The sequence below is a fragment of the Ornithorhynchus anatinus genome, chromosome 21 (assembly GCF_004115215.2).
Source record: "Ornithorhynchus anatinus isolate Pmale09 chromosome 21, mOrnAna1.pri.v4, whole genome shotgun sequence".
NCBI classification, from domain to species: Eukaryota; Metazoa; Chordata; class Mammalia; order Monotremata; family Ornithorhynchidae; genus Ornithorhynchus; species Ornithorhynchus anatinus.
The window spans coordinates 14,989,267-15,008,698 of record NC_041748.1 but is presented as its reverse complement, the minus strand read 5'-3'; the positions used below and the strand labels follow the sequence as shown (position 1 = coordinate 15,008,698).

Below are 19,432 nucleotides of genomic sequence, written 5' to 3'. Positions count from 1 at the left end.
AGTCTCTATCCTCACCAAATCTGAAATCCCTCTGTGTGACCACAACCTCCTCCCCACAAATCTGTGCTGTTCCCTTCCAGAAAGCTCCAATGTTTTGATCCTATCCAATTTTCTCAATTCATGACCTGTTAAGCCTCCAAACCCAAACTACCTTCCCTTGATTAAATTGACGCCCTCAACACCACCCTCTCTCCTGAACTCAACTCCTCACTCTCCTATCCCTTCATCAGTCTCGTACCACTAACCCACGGCCCTGGATCACCTCCACAGTCTGCCTCCTTCGTGCTTGTGCACGAGCCGCAGAACGCTGCCGGCGGAAATCTAGATATCAGGCTGTCCTCATCCACTTCAAGTTTATCCTTACGTACTTTAACTCTGCCCTCTCCTCTGCCTGGCAAAATTATTTCTTCATCCTTACTGAAACCCATGCTCATCACCCTTGCCAGTTGATCAAGACTTTAACTCCCTCCTCAAACCCCCTGTTCCCCCTCCTCCCCTATCCCTTGCCTCTAAACGACCTGGCCACCTACTTTATTGAGAAAATTGAAACTATCAGGTGTGATATCCCTAAAATCGCCCCTGCCTTTCCCCAGTCCCTCCCCGATCCTGCCCCTTCTTCAACTCTCCCATCTTTCCCAGCAGTATCTCTAGAGGAGATCTCCTGCCCCCTCTCAAAATCCACCCCCTCCACCTGAGCATCCAACCCCATTCCTTTGCACCTAATCAAAATACTTGCCCCCTCCCTTCCTCCCTCCCTAACCACCATCTTCAACTGTTCACTCTCCAATAGCTTCTTCCCCACAATTTTCAAACATATGTTTCTTCTATCCTAAAAAAACTCTCGGTTGACCCCAAGGTTCCCTTCAGTTATCACCCCATCTCCCTCCTCCCATTCCTTTCCAAAACCCTTGAGCTAGTTGTCTACACCTGCTGTCTCAAGTTTCTCTCTTCCAATTCTCTCCTTGACCCCCTCCAATCTGGCATCCGATACCTTTCCTCCAAAGAAACTGCCCCCTCAAAGGTCATCAATGATCTTGCCGAATCCAACAGCCTCTACTCCATCCTAATCCTCCTTGTCCTCTCAGCCGCCTTTGACGTTGTCGACCACCCCCTTCTCCTGGAAACATTATCCAACCTCAGCTTCACTGACACTGTCCTCTCCTGGTTCTCATATCTTTCTGGCTGCTCATTCTTAGTCTTTTACACTGCCTCCTCCGCCTCCCACCCCTTAACTGTGAGTGTCCCTCTAGGGTCAGTTTTGGGTCCCCTTCTATTCTCCATCTACACCACTATCTTGGAGAACTCAATTTGCTCACATGGCTTCATCTGCCACCTCTGTGCAGATGATTCCAAAATAAGAATAATAATTGTGGTATCTGTTAAGCACCTACTGTGTGCCAGGCACTGTACTAAGCGCCAGGATGGATACAAACGAATTGGGTTGGACATAGTCCCTGACCCACTTGGGCTCACGGTCTCAATCCCCATTTTGGAGATGTAATAACTAAGATACAGAGAAGTCAAGTGACTTGCCCAAGATCACACAGCAGACAAGTCACAGAGTAGGATTAGAACCCATGACCCCAATCTACATCTCCAGGCCTGATCTCCTTCTTTGCAGTCACATATTTCCTTCTTCTTTAAAGGCATCTTTTCTCGGATGTCCTGCCTGTCACCTCAAACTTAACATGTCTAAAATAAATTTTTATCTTCTAACCAAACCCTGTCCTTCCCCTGACTTTCACATCACTGTAGAGAGCACTACCATCCTTCCTGTCTCACAAGCCCATAACCCTGGCATTATCCTTTTTCATTGAACCCACTTAGTCAGTTACTAAATCCCTTCGGTAAGACCTCTGCCACATCGCTAAAATCCACCCTTTCCGCTCCATCCAAACTGCTGTCAGTGTTTAATACAATCACTCATCCGACTGTCCTGCCTGGATTACTGCATCAGCCTCCTCGCTGACCTCCCAGCCTCCTGTCTCTCCCTACTCCAGTCCATATTTCGCTCTGCTGCCTGGATCATTTTTCTACAAAAACATTTCTCCTCTTCTCAAGAACCCCCAGTGGTTGCCCATCCACCTCCTCAAACAAAACCTCCTCACCATCGGCTTTAAAGCACTCAAAACCTCGTCCCCTTCTACCTCACCCCACTACTCTCCTACTGCAACCCAGCCCGCACATTTTGTTCCTTTAATGCTAACCTTCTCACTGATCTAGATCTCGTCTCTCTCCCCACCGACCCCTCGCCCACAATCCTGCCTGTGGCCAGGAGCATCCTCCCTCCTCAAATCTGAATTTACCCTCACCCCCTTCAAAGCTCTATGGAAGGCAACATCTCCTCCAAGAGGCTTTCCCTGACTAAGCCCTCCTTTCCTCTTCTCCCACTCTCTCCTGCGTCACCCTGACCTGCTCCCTTTACTCATCCTCCCTCCCAGCCCCACAACACATGTACGTAGCTGTAATTTATTAACATTATTAATTGTTAACATTAATTGTTAATTATTAACGTTATTAATTTGATTTATATTAATATCCGTCTCCCCCTCTAGACCCTAAGCTCTTTGTGGATAGGGTATGTGTCTGTTATATTGTTATATTGCACTCTCCCAAGTGCTTAGTACAATGTCCTGCACTGTACCATATCGACCTGACACTTGGTAAATAATAATAATAATGTTGGTACTTGTTAAGCTCTTACTATGTGCAGAGCACTGTTCTAAGCGCTGGGGGTGGGTACAAGGTAATCAGGTTGTCCCACGTGAGGCTCACAGTCTTCATCCCCATTTTGCAGATGAGGGAACTGAGGCACAGAGAAGTTAAGTGACTTGCCCACAGTCACACAGCTGACAAGTGGCAGAGGGGGGATTCGAACCCAACACCTCTGACTCCCAAGTCCGTGCTCTTCCCACTTAGACACGCTGCTAAGTACTTAACAAACAACCCGGTAGTTATTCTAGTAATAATAATAATATCGGTACTTGTTAAGTGCTTACAATGTGCCAAGCCGTTCTAAGCACTAGGGTTGGACACAGTCCCTGACCCACGTGGGGTTTGGAGTATTAATCCCCACTTTACAGAAGAGGGAACTGAGGCACAGGGAAGTTTAGTGACTTGCCAAAGGTCACACAGCAGGCATGTGGTGAAGCAGCATTAAAACTCAGGTCCTTCTGACTCCCCGACCCCTGCTCTATCCACTAAGTCACGCTCCTTCATTATTATTATTATTGAATGCCATCCATTTGTGCTCTTCTGACGGCCCCTTGTCATCCGTCGTGACATGTTGACTCAGAGTTGTAGCAACCCGACAGCCTCTTCTGCTATCTGAATATTAATTTATCTTAGATGCCGCCGAGTTGTGCCCGATTCGTAGCGACTCTATGGTTCTTTTTCCAAAGGGTTTTCTTGGTAAAAAAATATAGAAGTGGTTTACCAGTGCCTTCTCTGCTCAGTAAAATTTATACGTCTCTGCTACCCTCTTGGATTAACATTTTGATGACTCGATCACCTGCCTTGACTCTTTCCCGTGCCTCCGTTGCCCAGCACAGGTGAATCAACTTTGTCTGATGCTTCAGCTTAGCCCCTTTCATTAGGGGAAATCCCGATGAGAGAGTATCACCCGGCGAGGTAGCTCTAAGCTTCATTTGCGTATGCAAACTCTCCTGCCACAACGTAGCTTTGATTCATAGGAGAGAATTTCATTTCTACCCGCTCTCAAACCCCGTGTATGTGTGAGCATATTCTCCTGAAAGCTCACTTATTTCTGGGACATTTCTTCCTGCCGCACAACTCCCAGTTTTCATCCCCGCCTTTTTTTTTTTTAACCTGTCCTCTCCCATTAAGCGGCAAGGGAACAGGATGTGCGTGTCCGCTGTCTGTTTCGAGGGCTGAATGCAGCCTGTTTTACTCAGTAAACGCTCACTAAAGATTACAATAGGACCTGTCCCCACCCCTTTCCCAGGGGCTCCTCTGGTTCTGAGTGGTTCTGCCCTCTCTATGGAGCCCGAAGATGCCGACCAGGTCCTGGAAGGTGGATGAGGATGGTGGGGAGAGGGGATGGATTGTTGGTTTTGAGATCCCAGGGTCCAAACCGTCTCTTCTCTCCTTGGTGTCAGCTGGAAGGGGAGCAAGAGGAGGAGGGGGAGGAGAAGGAGGTCATGCCAGCCAATCCACCTCAGCCCTAGCTGTGGCTATTATTCCTCTCACACTTGGCCTAGGGGAGGGAGCCAGGGCTTGGGAGTCAGGAGGCGGTTTTCCTATCTCTTGCCTGCGGGGTGACCTTGGGTAAGTCACTTTAACTTCTTTGTACTTCATTTTCCATGTGGGACAGGGGCTGTGTCCAACTTAATTATCATCTGTATCTTGGAGAAGCAGTGTGGTTCTTGGCTGGTGGCTTGTCTCCCTGCCTCGTGTTTGGACCAAGCCAGCCACTTCTGGAGCCAACCTCCTGGGTCAAGAGGTCAGGACTCGGGGTGACTGCTACCCTTTCAGATCAAATGGGGGAGGATTCCCTTCCCCTGAGTCTCCGGGCCCCCCGCCCCTCCCCGCCGCTGAGGGATTGAGAGAGGCCGACCCCCCGGAGGGCCCTTTGTGGGGCATTCTTCCTCTGGCCCGATCTGGGTGGCGAAGCCAGCTTGTGCCGAAAGACCAGGTGATTCTCCGGCCTCGGGGGGCCCCAGGGGGCCCCGTGTCTCCTGCCTGTGCCAAGGACCGCCTCGTGGTGGTCCCTGTGGCTGGGCAGGGGTGGCTCTCACTTTGTCCTCCTCCTAGCTTCTCCTCTTCTTCGTGGGCACTGTGTTTCATCTGCCTAGAGGTGGTAGTTGAAGCTGTGTGAGCACGTGAGTTCTCCAAAGGAGTGGGTGTAGGTGAAGAATAGAAGAGGACACAGAAGGATTCCCACAGTTAGGAGGTGGGAGGCAGAGGAGAAGACTGGCTCTGCCACTTATAATAATGTTGGTATTTGTTAAGTGCTTACTATGTGCAGAGCACTCTTCTAAGCTCTGGGGGAGATACAGGGTAATCAGGTTGTCCCACGTGACGCTCACAGTTAATCCCCATTTTACAGATGAGGAAACTGAGGCACAGAGAAGTTAAGTGACTTGCCCACAGTTACACAGCTGACAAGTGGCAGTCGGGATTCGAACCCATGACCTCTGACTCCCAAGCCCATGCTCTTTCCACTGAGCCACGCTGCTTCTCTACTTACCTGCTGTGTGACCTTAGTCAAATCACTTCACTTGTCTGTGCCTCAGGTACCTCATCTGTAAAACGGGGGTTGACACTGTGAGCCCTATATGGGACAGGGATTGTGTCCAACTCGATTTGCCTCTATCCCCCCCAGCGCTTAGTACAGTGCCTGGCACATAGTAAGCGCTTAGCAGATACCATCATGAATGATGATGTTGAAAGAGACTTGAGAATGCGTGGAGAGAAATAGGGGAATGAGCACCCCGTCCTCCGGTGGAGAACCTCGGTGCCGGCCACGCCCGGCCTAGCCAAGGCCCCAAGGATGTGGGGGGGCCGGGATGTCCGGCCTCAGTTCCATTGCCCCCCAAAACCTCAGTGGCAACGGCTGTGACCCCAGCCCAACCTGGTTGTGCCAGGCCAAGGGTGCCCTGTGGCCACGGGCCGGGGTATTGTTGTCTGCCTGCAGAAGGGTGTGTCTGTGTGTGGTTGGGGGGGGGTGTGTGTGTGTGTGCAGGGAGAGTGGCCACTGTCCCTCCGCCCCGTCCCAATTCCGGGTGGGCCAGACGGGCAGGCCTCAAGGAATGGCGCAGGGTGGAGGTGGCTGCCGAGGCTAAGGTTGGGGTCCGGCCCTTCCGGATGGTCCCCCATCTTCTGTCCGGCCCCTGGATCCGATTGCATTCATTCAATAGTATTTATTGAGCACTTACTATTGCAGAGCACCGTACTAAGCGCTTGGAATGGACAATCCCTGCCCATTGACGGGTTTACGGTCTAATCGGGTTGCAGCCGGCCGGGTCGGGCCTCTGGCCGGACAGAGGGTGCCAGATGTGGAGCCGTCCCTCCCTGGTGGCTGCCTCACCCGGAGGGGCTGGGGGGGCTGGGGGCCTGGGGAGCCGGGGGCTGGAGGTGGGGGGCAGAGGGGCCGGGGACTTTGGGGCCTGGAGGCTGGGGGCTGGGAGCCGAGGGGCGCGATGGGGGGCTGAGCAGAGCAGAGCAGGCAGGAAGTTGGGGGAGGGGAGGCAGGGCAGTGCGAGGGGAGAGAGGAGGGGGTTTTACTCCGGCCAGGCTGAGGGAGGGGGCGGGAAGGGGAAGGCGAGGACCCGGTCGTTGTTCCCTGGAGGAGGCAGCCTCCCTCCTCTTCCTCGGAGCCCCCGCCCCCCGAGCCCGGCCGGGCCTCCCCCGGGGGGAGGGACCCGGGCTCCCCGAGGGGATCCGGAGGGGGTCCGGAGGGGAGAGGGGGGCGGCCGGGGGAGGGGCCGGGGGCTCCGCACCAGGACCGGCGGCTTTTGTCTCTTCCCTCTGGGGGCCGCTTCCCTTGGCCCCCCTCCCGGCCCCCCCGGCTTTGATCTGGTGCAGGGGCTCGGGTTACAGCCGCCCCCCGCCCCCCGTCGGGAGGAGCCTGGTGGGTCCGGGGCCGGCCCCGGTTGGGGGCGGTGGGGGTTGGGGGGCGGGGCCGGAGCCCCCCGCGCCGCTCCCAGGTGGACTTTAAAGGCCCCGGCGGGGCGGGGCTGCGGGGGGCTGCGGGGGGCGGGAGGCCCGGGGAGCCCGGGGGGTCCCGGGGTGTGTCCGGGTGCGGGCTGCGGGCGTTGGGGTGGTGGGGTCCGATGCGGGCGCTGCCGCTGCTGCTGGTCCTGGGCCTGGGGTCGGGGCGGCTCAGGGCGGCCAGTCTGAGTCTGCCCCCGACCCCCGGGACCCCCGGGACCCCGGGACCCCCGCCCGGGACCCCCGGACCCCCGCCCGGCTCCGGCGGACGCGGAGGAGGAGAAGGAGGTGGAGGAGGAGGGGGGCACCCCGGCGTCTGCCCCAACCAGCTGAACCCCAACCTGTGGGTGGACGCGCAGAGCACCTGCGAGCGGGACTGCCGCCGGGACACCGTGAGGGGCACCCCCATATCCCCTGGGGGGGGGGCGGGGGACGGGACACCGTGAGGGGTACCCCCATATCTCCGGGGGGGGACATTGGGGCGGGGGCCGCCGGGACACCGTGAGGGGCACCCCCGTATCCTCGGGGTGGTGGGGATATTGGGGAGGGGGCCGCCGGGACATAGTCGGTGACCCTGGGGGGCGGGGTGGAGAGGGGGGCTGCCGGGACTGAGCAAGGCCTGGCAGGGACCTCAGGACGCAGCTTCATCGCTGACTTGGAATTTTATCTTGCGGTCCACCCTGACCTCCGGATCCCCGGGGTCGGGGGTGAGGTAGGGGATGATCGTTGCCCTCTTTTCCCGTGGCAGTTTGACGGTCCGGCCTTGCCCTCCCCGGCGCCAGCCCCTTGCCCGGCCGCGACCCTCGGCAACCTCGACGCCTGCGTGGAGGGGGCGGATGGAGGGGGCCCGGGGAGACCCTCGCTTGGGAGGGGTGAGGCGGCGGCCCCTCCGTTAGAGGAGAAAGATGCTCGTGACGGGAGTGGCCCCGGTTCCCCGGGGGTCGGGAGACCGGCGGGGGCTGAGGGGGTCTGCGGGTGGGCGAGGCCTCGGCCCACCTCTCTGAGTCTCCGTCTGTCCCCGTCCCTTCCCCCCGCCCGCCAGGACTGCGAGGACTCGGAGAAGTGCTGCACCAACGTGTGCGGGCTGCGGAGCTGCGTGGCCGCCCGCTTCGCCGAGGGCGGCCCGGCGGGACGGCCGGCCCCGGCCCCGGCCCCGGCCCCCGCCGCCTCGTGCGACGGCCTGGCCTGCCCGCAGCAGGGCTCCGACTGCGACGTCTGGGACGGGCAGCCCGTGTGCCGCTGCCGGGACCGCTGCGAGAAGGAGCCCGACTTCACCTGTGCGTCGGACGGCCTCACCTACTACAACCGCTGCTACCTGGACGCCGAGGCCTGCCTGCGGGGCCTCCGCCTGGCCGTCGTGCCCTGCAAGCACGTCTCCTCGTGGCCGCCCAGCAGCCCCGGCCCCCCCGGGACCTCGGCCGCCCCGCCGCCGCCGGCGGCCCCCACCCCCGGGGCCGCCCCTGACGCGCCGGTGCCCCCCGTGCTCTACAGCAACCCGGCCCACCGGTCGGTGCCGGCGGGCGGCACGGTCAGCTTCCACTGTGACGTGAGCGGGCGGCCGCCGCCGGACATCACCTGGGAGAAGCAGGGCGACCAGCGGGAGCGCTCGGTCATGCGGCCGGACCGGATGTACGGCAACGTGGTGGTCACCAACATCGGCCAGCTGGTGGTGTACGACGCCCGGCCCGAGGACGCGGGGCTGTACACCTGCACGGCCCGCAACGCCGCCGGCCTCCTGCGGGCTGACTTCCCGCTGTCCGTCATCCAGCGGCGGGAGCGGGAGCCGGAGAAGGAGGAGGAGGACGCGGTGGACGAGGAGAAGGAGGAGAAGGAGGGGCCGCCGCCCCCACCGCCGACCTCCGCCCGGGCCCGTGGCCCCCCGCCCCCCGAGTGCCTCCGGGAGCCCGAGCGGCGGCCCTGCCCGGGCCCGGCCCGGGTCCGCTGGCGCTTCGACGCCCGCCGGGGCGCCTGCGCCACCTTCCTCGACGACGGCGCCTGCGGCGTCGCCCGGGGCAACCGCTTCGAGACCTACGAGGCCTGCCAGAGGGCCTGCGTCCGGGGGCCCGGGGCCACCTGCACCCTGCCGGCCGTGCAGGGCCCCTGCCAGCGCTGGGAGCCGCGCTGGGCCTACAGCCCGCTGCTCCGCCGGTGCCACTCCTTCGTCTACGGCGGCTGCGAGGGCAACGGCAACAACTTTGAGAGCCGCGAGCGCTGCGAGGATGCCTGCCCCTTCCCGCGGGCGCCGCCCTGCAAGGCCTGCCGGCTGCGCAGCAAGATGGCTCCCAGCCTGTGCCGCAGCGACTTCGCCATCGTGGGCCGGCTGACCGAGGTCATCGAGGAGCCCGACTCCGGCCTCGCCCGCTTCGCCCTGGACGACGTGCTCAAGGACGACAAGATGGGGCTCAAGTTCTTCGACGTCAAGTACCTGGAGGTGACGCTGACGGGCATGGACTGGGGCTGCCCCTGCCCCAACATGACGGCCGGGGACGGGCCGCTGGTCATCATGGGCGAGGTGCGGGACGGCGTGGCCGTGCTCCACCCCGGCAGCTACGTGCGGGCGGCCAGCGACAAGCGGCTCCGCAAGATCTCGGAGCTGATCGATAAGAGGACCTGCGAGCTCCTCAACCGCTTCCGGGACTAGCGGCGGAGACCCCGGGCCGCCCGGAGGCCCCCCGGGGGTGGCTCCGTCTAACACCCGGCCCCTCGCCCCCCCGGACCCCGGCCCGTCCCTGTTCCCTCGTTCTCTTCAATAAAACAGGTCCAGGATCCGGGACTGAGTGGTGCTGGCTTTGCGGGACACCCGCCCCCCCCCCCCGCCCCGATCCTGGTGGGCCTCTGTTTCCCCAACAGAGAGTGCCACAGGGCAGCTCCCTAGCCCACTTTGTATTTCAAACCCCTGACGCTCCCAGCTGCACAGTCACGGTTCGGCTATCACGCCTTAGCCGCTCTGGTGGAGGTAAACAGGGGGAGGGGACCCTGGAGCCGGGGCGGTTCAGTCCCGACCCCCTACTGCACGAGGAAGTGGTGGTGGGAAGTGGGGGGTTCCTGCTGGGGAACTCAGCCCAGCAGGGGAAGGTCAACGGATCTTGGTCAGGTCCCCCCCTCCGGTTCCAAAACTCTCCTGCCCCTGTTGCCCGGTAACCGGAGGCCCGAGGCCCCCAGGGGTGTCCAGCAGGCCAGACTGGGGGAGGGCAGCTACCCCCCTCCCCCACCTCGTTCCAGATTCTCCTTTCCCTCCCTTTGGCCAGCAGGGTGGCTGACCGACCAGCGGTCATGTGGACGTGTCCCCTCCCACCCGCCGCACGGGCCTCTCATCCTGATGTCTGAGCCAGGCAGAGGGGAGGAGGTGGGTCAGCAGGTCAGCGGGTCCTGCACTAGAGGGCTGGATCCTGGCCCCTGGCCGGACTTGGGGATCTGGACAGACTGAGATGTAGGGGAAGAGTTCTTCTGTGACCCCTCCCCGGCCTTTCGCGTCCCTCATGGGTTGGGGGCTGGGGGTGGGAGGGGAGGAGGTGTGGCTGGGAGGCCCCGGGCGGGTCAGAAAGTCAGGGTCCTGGTCTTGGCCCTGCTCTGGAGTAGCGGAGTCACAGCGAGGGGCTGCTGGCCTCTGTGGCCTGCTGGGGTGTGTGTGTCAGAGCCTATGCCTGCCATGCAGCCCCCACCTGAGGCAGGGTCTCTAGCAGTGGCCCCCAGCCTCACTCCCACCCCCAAGGCGTGACCCCCATCGCCTGATCCGGGGAGCTGTTGGCACCTGATCGGGGCTGGCTTTAATAATAATAATAATTAATGTTGGTATTTGTTAAGCGCTTACTATGTGCAGAGCACTGTTCTAAGCGCTGGGGTAGACACAGGGGAATCAGGTTGTCCCACGTGGGGCTCACAGTCTTAATCCCCATTTTACAGATGAGGGAACTGAGGCACCAAGAAGTTAAGTGACTTGCCCACAGTCACACAGCTGACAAGTGGCAGAGCTGGGATTCGAGCTCACACAGCTGACAAGTGGCAGAGCTGGGATTCGAACTCATGAGCCCTGACTCCAAAGCCCGTGCTCTTCCCACTGCGCCACGCTGCTTCTTCTGCGGCTTTAGGCCGGGCCAGACTGTCCTGAGTCCTTGGAGCCGGAGGCGGGTCCACCCGGGGCCACTGGCAGGCGGTAAGTGGGATAGCAGGGTCCTCAGGGCCGCCTTCGCCCTCCTTTCTCCAAGAAACCAGGCTGGACTTGGCCCCATCACCCTTGCTAAGGGGCGTGGCCTGTCTCCAGCCCCTTTGGCCTCTTCTCCCCTCCCCACCGCCCACCCTCTGATCGAGGCCTGCCGCATCCAGTGCTAACACGGGCAGGATGTCACTGCAGCGGGACCCTTCCCCGCAACTCCCCAACCATCTCTCCCACCCTGTCTTGGCCCCTCTCATGCCACCCTCCCCCTATCTCCCTTGGGCCCCATAATCTAAAACTTGGTTCCTCTGACATCCCTCTTCCCCTCTGCCCCACTCTCTTCCTGCCGCCACCCCAGCCGGGACATTAGAGCCCCAGGGGTGGGGTGGGGCCGGGCAAGAGACCCGAGACAAGCTGGACTCTGCTCATCCCTCACCCCAAGCCCTTCTCATCCCAGGGATGAGGGTGCTTGGGAGGCAGGGGAGGGAGGAGTTTGGTTTTTAATTGTCACGGAGGCAGTGGCTGGAGGGGAAGGCTGACGGTGGTGTTAGGAAGGGAGGGATGCCCAGTCCCAGAGGTGGGGGGCACGGGGCAAAGAAGGGGACGGTAAAAAGGCCGGGCTGCGGGTCATCCCCCATCTGTGCCTGTGCCCACGGGAGCTGGGACCCTTGCCCACCCACCTTTCCCACCCTAGGCCACCGGTGGGCAGGCAGACTAGGCCCAGTCTCTCCTGCTTGAGGGATAGGCCTGCGCTCCTCTTCCACCGGGAGCCCAGTCGGCCTGGCCGGCCCGCAACCCAGCCCCCAGAGGGATCAAGAGTCCGGCGGGGAGAAGTGCAGTGCGGTCGGGGCCCAGGGGTGACGCTCGGGGGCCCCAACAGCAAAATGCAGACAAGGGAGACAGCCGGTAGGGACGATGGCACATACTGTATTTGAGAGGAGAGAGGTGGCCCAGCCCCACCCCCACGCCTCCCCTTTTTATGGGTCCTGCCAGCTCCCAGGCCTTCCAACTTGCAGGAGATGAAGGTCTGTGAGGCGGGGAGGGGGCACCGGGCAGGAGAGCTCCTCTCTGGCTGAGGCCGGGGCACAAACACACCCACACCTACACCCCCTCCTCCCCCGACCCCATCGGGCCCTGTCTGCGCTGACTCTGCCAGCAAGTACTGGGGGAGGAGCGGGGATCCTGCGGCCGGAGGGCCCCACGTGGATGATGGTCACTGCTTCCGGAAAATCAGGCACTTGTTGTTGGCCGGCATGTCCACCTGTGGGGAGGCAAGACCAGGTGAGGACAGCGCAGCTGCCAAGCTGGAGCCGGTGCCCGCTCGAGCAGCCCCCCTGCCCCGACGGGTCCCCCGGCCGTCGGCCGGCTCCTACCATTCTCTCCAGGCGCAGGCCGCTGGCCTCAGCGAACTCCTGCAGCAGGGCGGTGTCTCGCAGGCCCCAGGCCGGGTTCCTGTGGGGGCATGGGGCGAGGCGGGTGCCCCCATACTGAGAACGGGGTGGGGGAGCACCTCGCCTTGATCCCCGCACCTCACTGCACCCGGAACAGGGGAGCTCTGGGTAAGGCCAGAAGGGGAGACGGGACCCGAGGGGGAAGGGGGAGATGAGATCCGGGGGAAGGAAGAAAGAGGGAGACGGCATCGGGGGGAGGCTCCCCACTCCACAGAGCCCAGAGTCCCCCCAGCTGTGCCCCTCCTCCACACCCCCAACCCGACCCCAGCTTTCCACCTCCGGCTCTCACCTGTGCCTGAGACTGAGGTCGAAGTCCACGTTGCTCTGCGGGGTGATGCGTCCGCTGACCGAGTAAGGCTGTCCGGGATCGAGAACCCACGGGTGGCAGTCGGGTGACCCTGGCGCCGCCCCGCCCACCCGTCCTCCACCACAGTCCCCAGCTCTCTAGGACTCCAGTCAACTCAGGAACCCTGTCCGCTCCCTCTCGACCGACTCATTCGTTTATGAGTCTGATGGAGTCATTCAGTGATACTGACTGAGCCCCAGGGCATACGCAAACCCTACCCTCCAGGCGTTTGACAACTACTCCCTGCGGCAGAGTCCACCCCCATCTTTCCCCCAGCTGGGGCTCGGGGGGGTTGGGTGGGGCAGAGAGGGTACCCCTCCCTGGATAATAATAATTGTGGAGTCTGTTAATTGCTTACTGTGGACCGGGCACTGTACTAAGCGCTGGCGTGGATACAAGCAAATCGGGTCGGACGCAGGCCCTGTCCCTCATGGGGCTCCCAGTCTGCAGCCCCATTTTCAGGGTGTTGAATCCCCCTTTTGCAGGTGCTGAATCCCCATTTTGCAGATGAGGTAACCGAGGCCCAGAGAAGTGAAGTGACTTGGCCAAGGTCACGCAGCAGACAAATGGCAGAGCAGGGATTAGAACCCACAACCTTCTGACTCCCTAGCCTGTGCTCTATCCACTATGTCATGCTGCTTCTCATGGGAGAGCTGGTCCCGGCTCGCACTCCCAACCCGTGACGGTCCTTGGGACAACTACTCACCCCGTAGGTGATCAGCACAGCTTTGGGTTTTAGCAGCTTCCCGGCCCCTTTGAACAGCCCCTGAGGGGAGAGAGTCGGGCAGAGGGGAGGGGGAGGGGGGCCTCAGGCTGGAGCCAGGACCCAGGGCCGCGGGTCGGTCGGACACCCCTGCCCTCCCATCCCCTCCCGAGGAAGGCCACCCCAGGCGTAGCCCCGGCGGGGCGGCCCTGACCTCGGTGCAGCTCAGAGGGGAGATGTGGATCATGTTGATGTTGACCACGAGATCCAGGGAGCCCGGCTGGATCGACCCCCACGTCTCCCAGCTCCGCGACGAGTCCAGGAACAGCGGCTGCTTCACGTTGTCCAGCTTCAGGGCGGAGGTGAAGGCCGTGATGCTGCAAAGGCGGACGGATGGGGAAGCGTGAGAAGCAGCGGGGCCCAGCGGGGAGAGCCTGGGCTTCTGGGTTCTGACCCCGGCTCTGCCACTTGTCCACTGGGTGACCCTGGACAAGTCACTTCGCTTCTCTGGGCCTCAGTCCCCTCATCTGCAAAATGGGGATTCAACACCTGTTCTCCCTCCTACTGAGACTGCGAGGACTTGATGATCTTGTAGCAGCCCCAGGCCTTAGTTCAGTGCTGAGCACACAGTAAGTACTTAACAAATATCACAATTATTATTATTAATATTATTAGAAGGCCAGGCTGGTGGAGGTGGGTCTGGGTGCCTGATGAGGGTCCAAAGCGGGGCTGGGGACTCCGCACCAAGCATGGTCAGGAGACCTGGCCTGCTGGGTGACCCCAGGCAAGATGCTTAACCTCTCTGAGTCTCGGTTTCCACCTCTGTCAAATGGGGATCTGCTCTCCCTCCGTCTTTGATCCAAGCAGTCAATGGTATTTGTCGAACGCTGTGTGCAGAACACTGCTCTAAGTGCTGGGGAGAGTGCAGTCATCATCAATGATGTCTGGGGGGTTTTTCATGTCTTTTTTTTTTTTTAATGGTTGTTATGTATTTACTGTGTGCCAGGAGTAGACACAAGATGATCTGGTTGGACACAGTCCGTGTCCCATCTGTATCTGCAATTTATTTATTTGTACTGATGCCCGTCTCCCCCGCTCTGGGTTGTAAGCTCGTTGTGTACTTCTCCGGGCTTCAGTCACCTCATCTGTGAAATGGGGATTAAGATTCATTCATTGAGCATTACTCTGTGCAGGGCACTGGACTAAGCGCTTGGAACGGACAATTCGGCAACAGATGGAGACCATCCCCGCCCAACCGCAGGCTCACAGTCTAGAAGGGGGAGACATACGGCGAAACCAAAGAAGAGGTCAGGCTTCAATACCATCTTCAGTTAGGCCATCCGTACAGCGGGAATTACGATTGCGGGACAAGCCTGCGTCCAGCCCGGCGCTTAGAAGAGCGCTGGGCACAGAGTAAGCGCTTAACAGATGCTACTGATGGAGGGGTGGGTGGATAAGAGCGCGGGCTTTGGAGTCAGAGGTGGTGGGTTCGAATCCCGGCTCTGCCACTTGTCAGCTGTGTGACGGTGGGCAAGTCACTTCACTTCTCTGGGCCTCAGTGACCTCATCTGTAAAATGGAGATGAAGACTGTGAGCCCCACGTGGGACAACCTGACTCCCCTGTGTCTACCCCAGCGCTTAGAATAGTGCTCTGCACATAGTAAGCGCTGAACAAATACCAACATTGGGATGGATGGAGGGAGGGATGGATGGATGAAAGGGCGGTGGGCGGGCAGGGTGTGCGGGGGTCGGTCCTAGCTTCGGCGGCGGGGCCTGACCTGTCGAGGCACCGCTGGTCGACGTCGGACGGCTGCCACAGCACGTTGGGCAGGGCCTGGGCGAAGTGCACGGCGTGCTGCCCCGACCCGGACGCCACCTCCAGCACCTGCACGCCGGGCTGGCCGGGGTCCACGTACTGCTGCAGGACCCTGAGGATCGGCTCCTTGTTCCGGTCCGCAGCCGCCGCCACCATCATCCTCGCTGCGCTGCGCTCCGTTCCGCTCCACTCCGCGCTCCGCTCCGCGCCCCACCCTCCGCCGACGCTAGGCGGCGGAGGAGAGCCGAGCCGCCCTGCCGCCGGACACCCTGGGAGTTGTAGGCCGTCGGCGCCGCGGAGACTACAACTCCCACAAGGCCGCGGGGCCCGGGACCTACAGTCCCTTAAAGGGGCCGCGCCCCGCTTTCCCGGACCCCCCACTTAGGCCGGGCCGGGCTGGGGGGACGCTCACCGTGGGGGCTGGGCCAGACGCCGCTGTGTTCGTTCGTTCATTCATTCATTCGTCCATCCATTCGTCCCTTGTTCATTCATTCGTCCGTTCATTCATTCGTCCGCCCATTCGTTCATTCATTCATTCATCCGTCCATCCATTCGTTCGTCCGTTCATTCGTTCGTTCCTTCGTTCATTCATTCATTCATTCGCCCATCCATCCATTCGTTCGTCCGTTCATTCATTCGCTCGTTCATTCGTTCATTCGATCGTTCATTCGATCGTTTATTATTTCATTCATTCGGTCGATCGTTCATTCACTCATTCGTTCGATCGTTCATTCGTTCATTCATTCTTTCATTCGATCGTTCGTTTATTCATTCATTCGTTCATTCGTTCAATAACTAATCCATGCATTCATTCAATCGTATTTCTTCAGCGCTCACGATGGGCAAAGCACTGCACTAAGCACAGCGGATAGAGCACAGGCCTCGGGGTCAGAAGGTCTTGGGTTCTAATTCTAGTTAAATTGTATTTGTTGAGCACGTACTTTTGACAAAGCACCCGTCTAAGCATTGTGGATAGCGCACAGGCCTCGGAGTCAGAAGGTCATGGGTTCTAATCCCAGTTCAATTGTATTTGTTGGGCGCTTACCGCGGGCAAAGCACCCGACTACGCATAGTGGATAGAGCACAGGCCTCAGAGTCAGGAGGTCTTGGATTCTAATCCTAGTTCAATGTTATTTGTTGAGCGCTGAGTGCAGAGCACTGGACCAAGTGCTTGGAAAGTACAATTTGGCAACAGAGAGAGAGAGAGAGAGAGAGAGACCATCCCTGCCCAACAACAGGCTCACAGTGTTGGTATTTGTTAAGCGCTTACTATGTGCAGAGCACTGTTCTAAGCGCTGGGGTAGATACAGAGTCATCAGGTTGTCCCACAGTGTGGCTCACAATCTAAATGCCCATTTTACAGATGAGGTAACAGGCACAAAGAAGTTAAGTGACTTGCCCACTGTCAGTATAGAAGGGGGGAGACGGACAACAAAACAAAACAAGTAGATAAGTGACAAAACAAGTTCTGCCACTTGTCTGCTGTGTGATCTTGGGCAAATCACTTCACTTTTCTGTGCCTCAGTTATCTCTTCTGAAAAATGAGGGTTGAGACTAGGAGCCCCATGCGGGGTGGGGACTGTGTCCAACCCGATTTGCTTGTATCCTCCCCAGCGCTTAGTACAGTGCCTGGAACATAGTAAGCACTTAACAAATGACATAATTATTTATTATTATTATTAGGCGCTTGGGAGATTACAATATAACAAAAAACAGACACATTCCTTCCCCCAGTGAGCTCACAGTCTAGAGGGGGAGACAGACATTAATATAAATAAGTAAATATATTATTTGCAGATATAGGCAGATGTATACACTGTTAAAAGATCATCAGGTCCCACCATGAGGCTCCCAGTCTAAGTAGGATGGGGATTGAATCGGACAATTGTTGCCGACTTGTTCATTCCAAGCGCTTAGTACCGTGCTCTGCACATAGTAAGCGCTCAATAAATACTATTGAATGAATGAATGAACAATTACCACCCCATTCCTTCAAAGCCCTGTTAAAGGCCCATCTCCTCCAAGAGGCCTTCCCTGACTAAGCCCCCCCTTTTTCCTCTTAGCCCACTCCCTTCTTTGTCGCCCCGACTGGCTCCCTTTGTTCTTCCCCCTTCCCAGCCCCACAGCCCTTGGGCACCTATCTGCCATTTATTTCTTTATATTCTAGACTGTGAGCCCGTTGTGGGCCGGGATTGTCTCTATTTTGCCGATTGTACTTTCCAAGAGCTTAGTACAGTGCTCTGCACACAGTAAGCGTTCAGTAAATACGAATGAATGAATGAATGAATGAATGAATGAATGAATGAATGAATGAATGAATGAATGAATGAATGAATGAATGTCTGGCTCCCTAAGCCTCCCCACCCCACAGCCCGACTGAGAGTTCGTGGTGGGCAACGAATGTGTCTGTTTACTGTTTACTGTTGTATTTTCCCAGGGGCTTAGTACAGTGCTTTGCACACAGTAAGCCCTCAATAAATAGAAATGAAGGAATGATTCTCCATTTTGCGGAGGAGAAAATTGAGGGCGGAGAGGGTAAAACAGGTATGGGGATGGAGTTGGCAGGAACTGGAAAAATAAAGCTGGAGAAGTGTGGGGGTGGTTGTGGGGAGACGCCTGTTGGTTTAGCCTCAGGGGATGCAAAGTCCGAGGTCGTTCCGTCATTCATTCATTCAAACCTATTTAGTGAGCGCTTACTGTGTGCAGATCCCTGTCAGAAGGACCTGAGTTCTAATCCCACTCCTCCACATGTCTGCTGTGTGACCTTGGGCAAATCACTTAACTTCTCTGGGCCTCAGTGTTTCAACTGTAAAATAAGGACTCAATACCTGTTCTCTCTCCTATTGAAAATGTGAGTCCCATGTAGGACAGGGATTGTGTCCAACCTGCTTGATTTCTATCTTTCCCAAAGCTTAGAACTGTGCTTGACACATAGTAAGAGCTTAACAAGTACCATTATTATTATTGTTATTACTATTCAGCGCTTGATAGAGTACAATACAGCAATAAAATAGACACAGTTCCTGACTACAACGAGTTTAACATCTTAGGGCATCCCGTCCCCGCTCCAAAAATCATTCATTGGTTTATTCAATCGTATTTATTGAGCGCTTACTGGGTGCAGAGCACTGTACTAAGCGCTTGGGAAAGTATGCTACAGCAATAAAGAGAGACAATCTCTGCCGACAACGAGCTCACAGTCTGGGGGTGGGGGGAGAGACAGACATCAATACAAATAAACAGACATCAGTATAAATAAATAAAATGACAGATATCTACATAAATTCTGTGGGGTGGGGAGGTAGGGGGAAGAGCAAAAGGAATCCTCATTTCGACCTTTTTTGGGTTCAGAGGTCGTGTCTCTTTCTTTTAATGTACTTTTCCGAGCGCCTAGTACGGTGTTTAGCACAGAGTTAGAGCTCCATAAAGGCCACTTAATAATCGATTGATCAACTGGGGGAGTGGGGGCAGCCAAAGTATAAATTTAAAAGAGTAACAAAAGTGAGTGCGCCGCCCGGGAATCGAACCCGGGTCGCAAGAATGGGAATCTTGCATGATACCACTACACCAGCGGCGCCGTTGAAGGATAAGGGCGCTAAAATGATACTTGAATCTTCATAAGGGCGCCCTCTGGTGGTCTATGATTGTTTCTGCGTTTGCTAATCACCTTCTAAAAGGGCCCCCTTCTGAATTTGAGATTTGAAGTTGTCTTGTTAATTCTTTTGTTTGGTTTTTAATGGTATTTGTTAAGCGCTTTCTATGCGCCAGGCAAGCGCTGGGATGGATACAAGATAATCAGGTTGGACACAGTCCCTGTGTCACATGGGACTCACAGTCTTAATCCCCATTTTACAGATGAGGCACAGAGAACTCAAGTGATTTGCCTAAGGTCACACAGCAGACGGGTAGCGGAGCCGGGATTAGAACCGAGGTCTTCTGACTCCCAGGCACGAACTCTTCCACTAGGCCGCGGGGTTCACAGGTTTTAGCCCACAGATTAATCCACAGATTATGGCTAAGAGTGGGCAGACAACCACGTTAAAGGGTGGTGGGGTGGAAGGGAAGTGGGGGGAAGGTGAGGGGGCCGGGACTCCACAGTCACCCTCCCCATAAACCCAGAAACACCTTCTTGGGGCTTGGGTCCCCTCCCCTATCACTCTCCGGACAGCTGTGGGCCCCCTCAGCTGTTCAGAAAGGAGAGCTGATTGGCCCCTCAACCCCTCTCATGCCACTTCTGAGGATTCTCTCCTGCCCACATTCTCCAGCTCAGAGGATGGGGTGTGTTTGTAGG

The 19,432-nt window shown here is 57.8% G+C and overlaps 2 protein-coding genes, 1 long non-coding RNA gene and 1 other non-coding gene across 4 annotated transcripts; 1 reads left to right on the top strand and 3 right to left on the bottom strand.

Annotated features, from left to right (window-relative positions):
* Nucleotides 1-6,783: 6,783 nt before the first annotated feature.
* On the top strand, nt 6,784-9,445 carry WFIKKN1 (WAP, follistatin/kazal, immunoglobulin, kunitz and netrin domain containing 1). Its single transcript, XM_029049413.1, has 2 exons — nt 6,784-7,064; nt 7,715-9,445. Exons 1-2 carry the CDS (start codon nt 6,795-6,797, stop codon nt 9,311-9,313), a joined length of 1,869 nt encoding a protein of 622 aa, XP_028905246.1. The 5' UTR covers nt 6,784-6,794; the 3' UTR covers nt 9,314-9,445.
* A 1,272-nt stretch (nt 9,446-10,717) lies between these two features.
* Nucleotides 10,718-18,713, bottom strand: LOC120639089. The gene is made up of 3 exons (XR_005661274.1): nt 18,669-18,713; nt 11,162-11,164; nt 10,718-10,729 (listed from the first exon to the last, which is right to left on the bottom strand). It is a non-coding gene; the product is annotated as an uncharacterized LOC120639089 (long non-coding RNA).
* On the bottom strand, nt 11,733-15,362 carry METTL26 (methyltransferase like 26). Its single transcript, XM_029048692.2, has 6 exons — nt 15,104-15,362; nt 13,540-13,702; nt 13,329-13,388; nt 12,566-12,633; nt 12,199-12,277; nt 11,733-12,086 (listed from the first exon to the last, which is right to left on the bottom strand). The coding sequence occupies exons 1-6, from the start codon at nt 15,298-15,300 to the stop codon at nt 12,039-12,041; spliced, it is 615 nt and encodes a 204-aa protein (XP_028904525.1). The 5' UTR covers nt 15,301-15,362; the 3' UTR covers nt 11,733-12,038.
* Nucleotides 18,648-18,718, bottom strand: TRNAG-CCC. Its single transcript has one exon. It is a non-coding gene; the product is annotated as a tRNA-Gly (tRNA).
* Nucleotides 18,719-19,432: the final 714 nt, after the last annotated feature.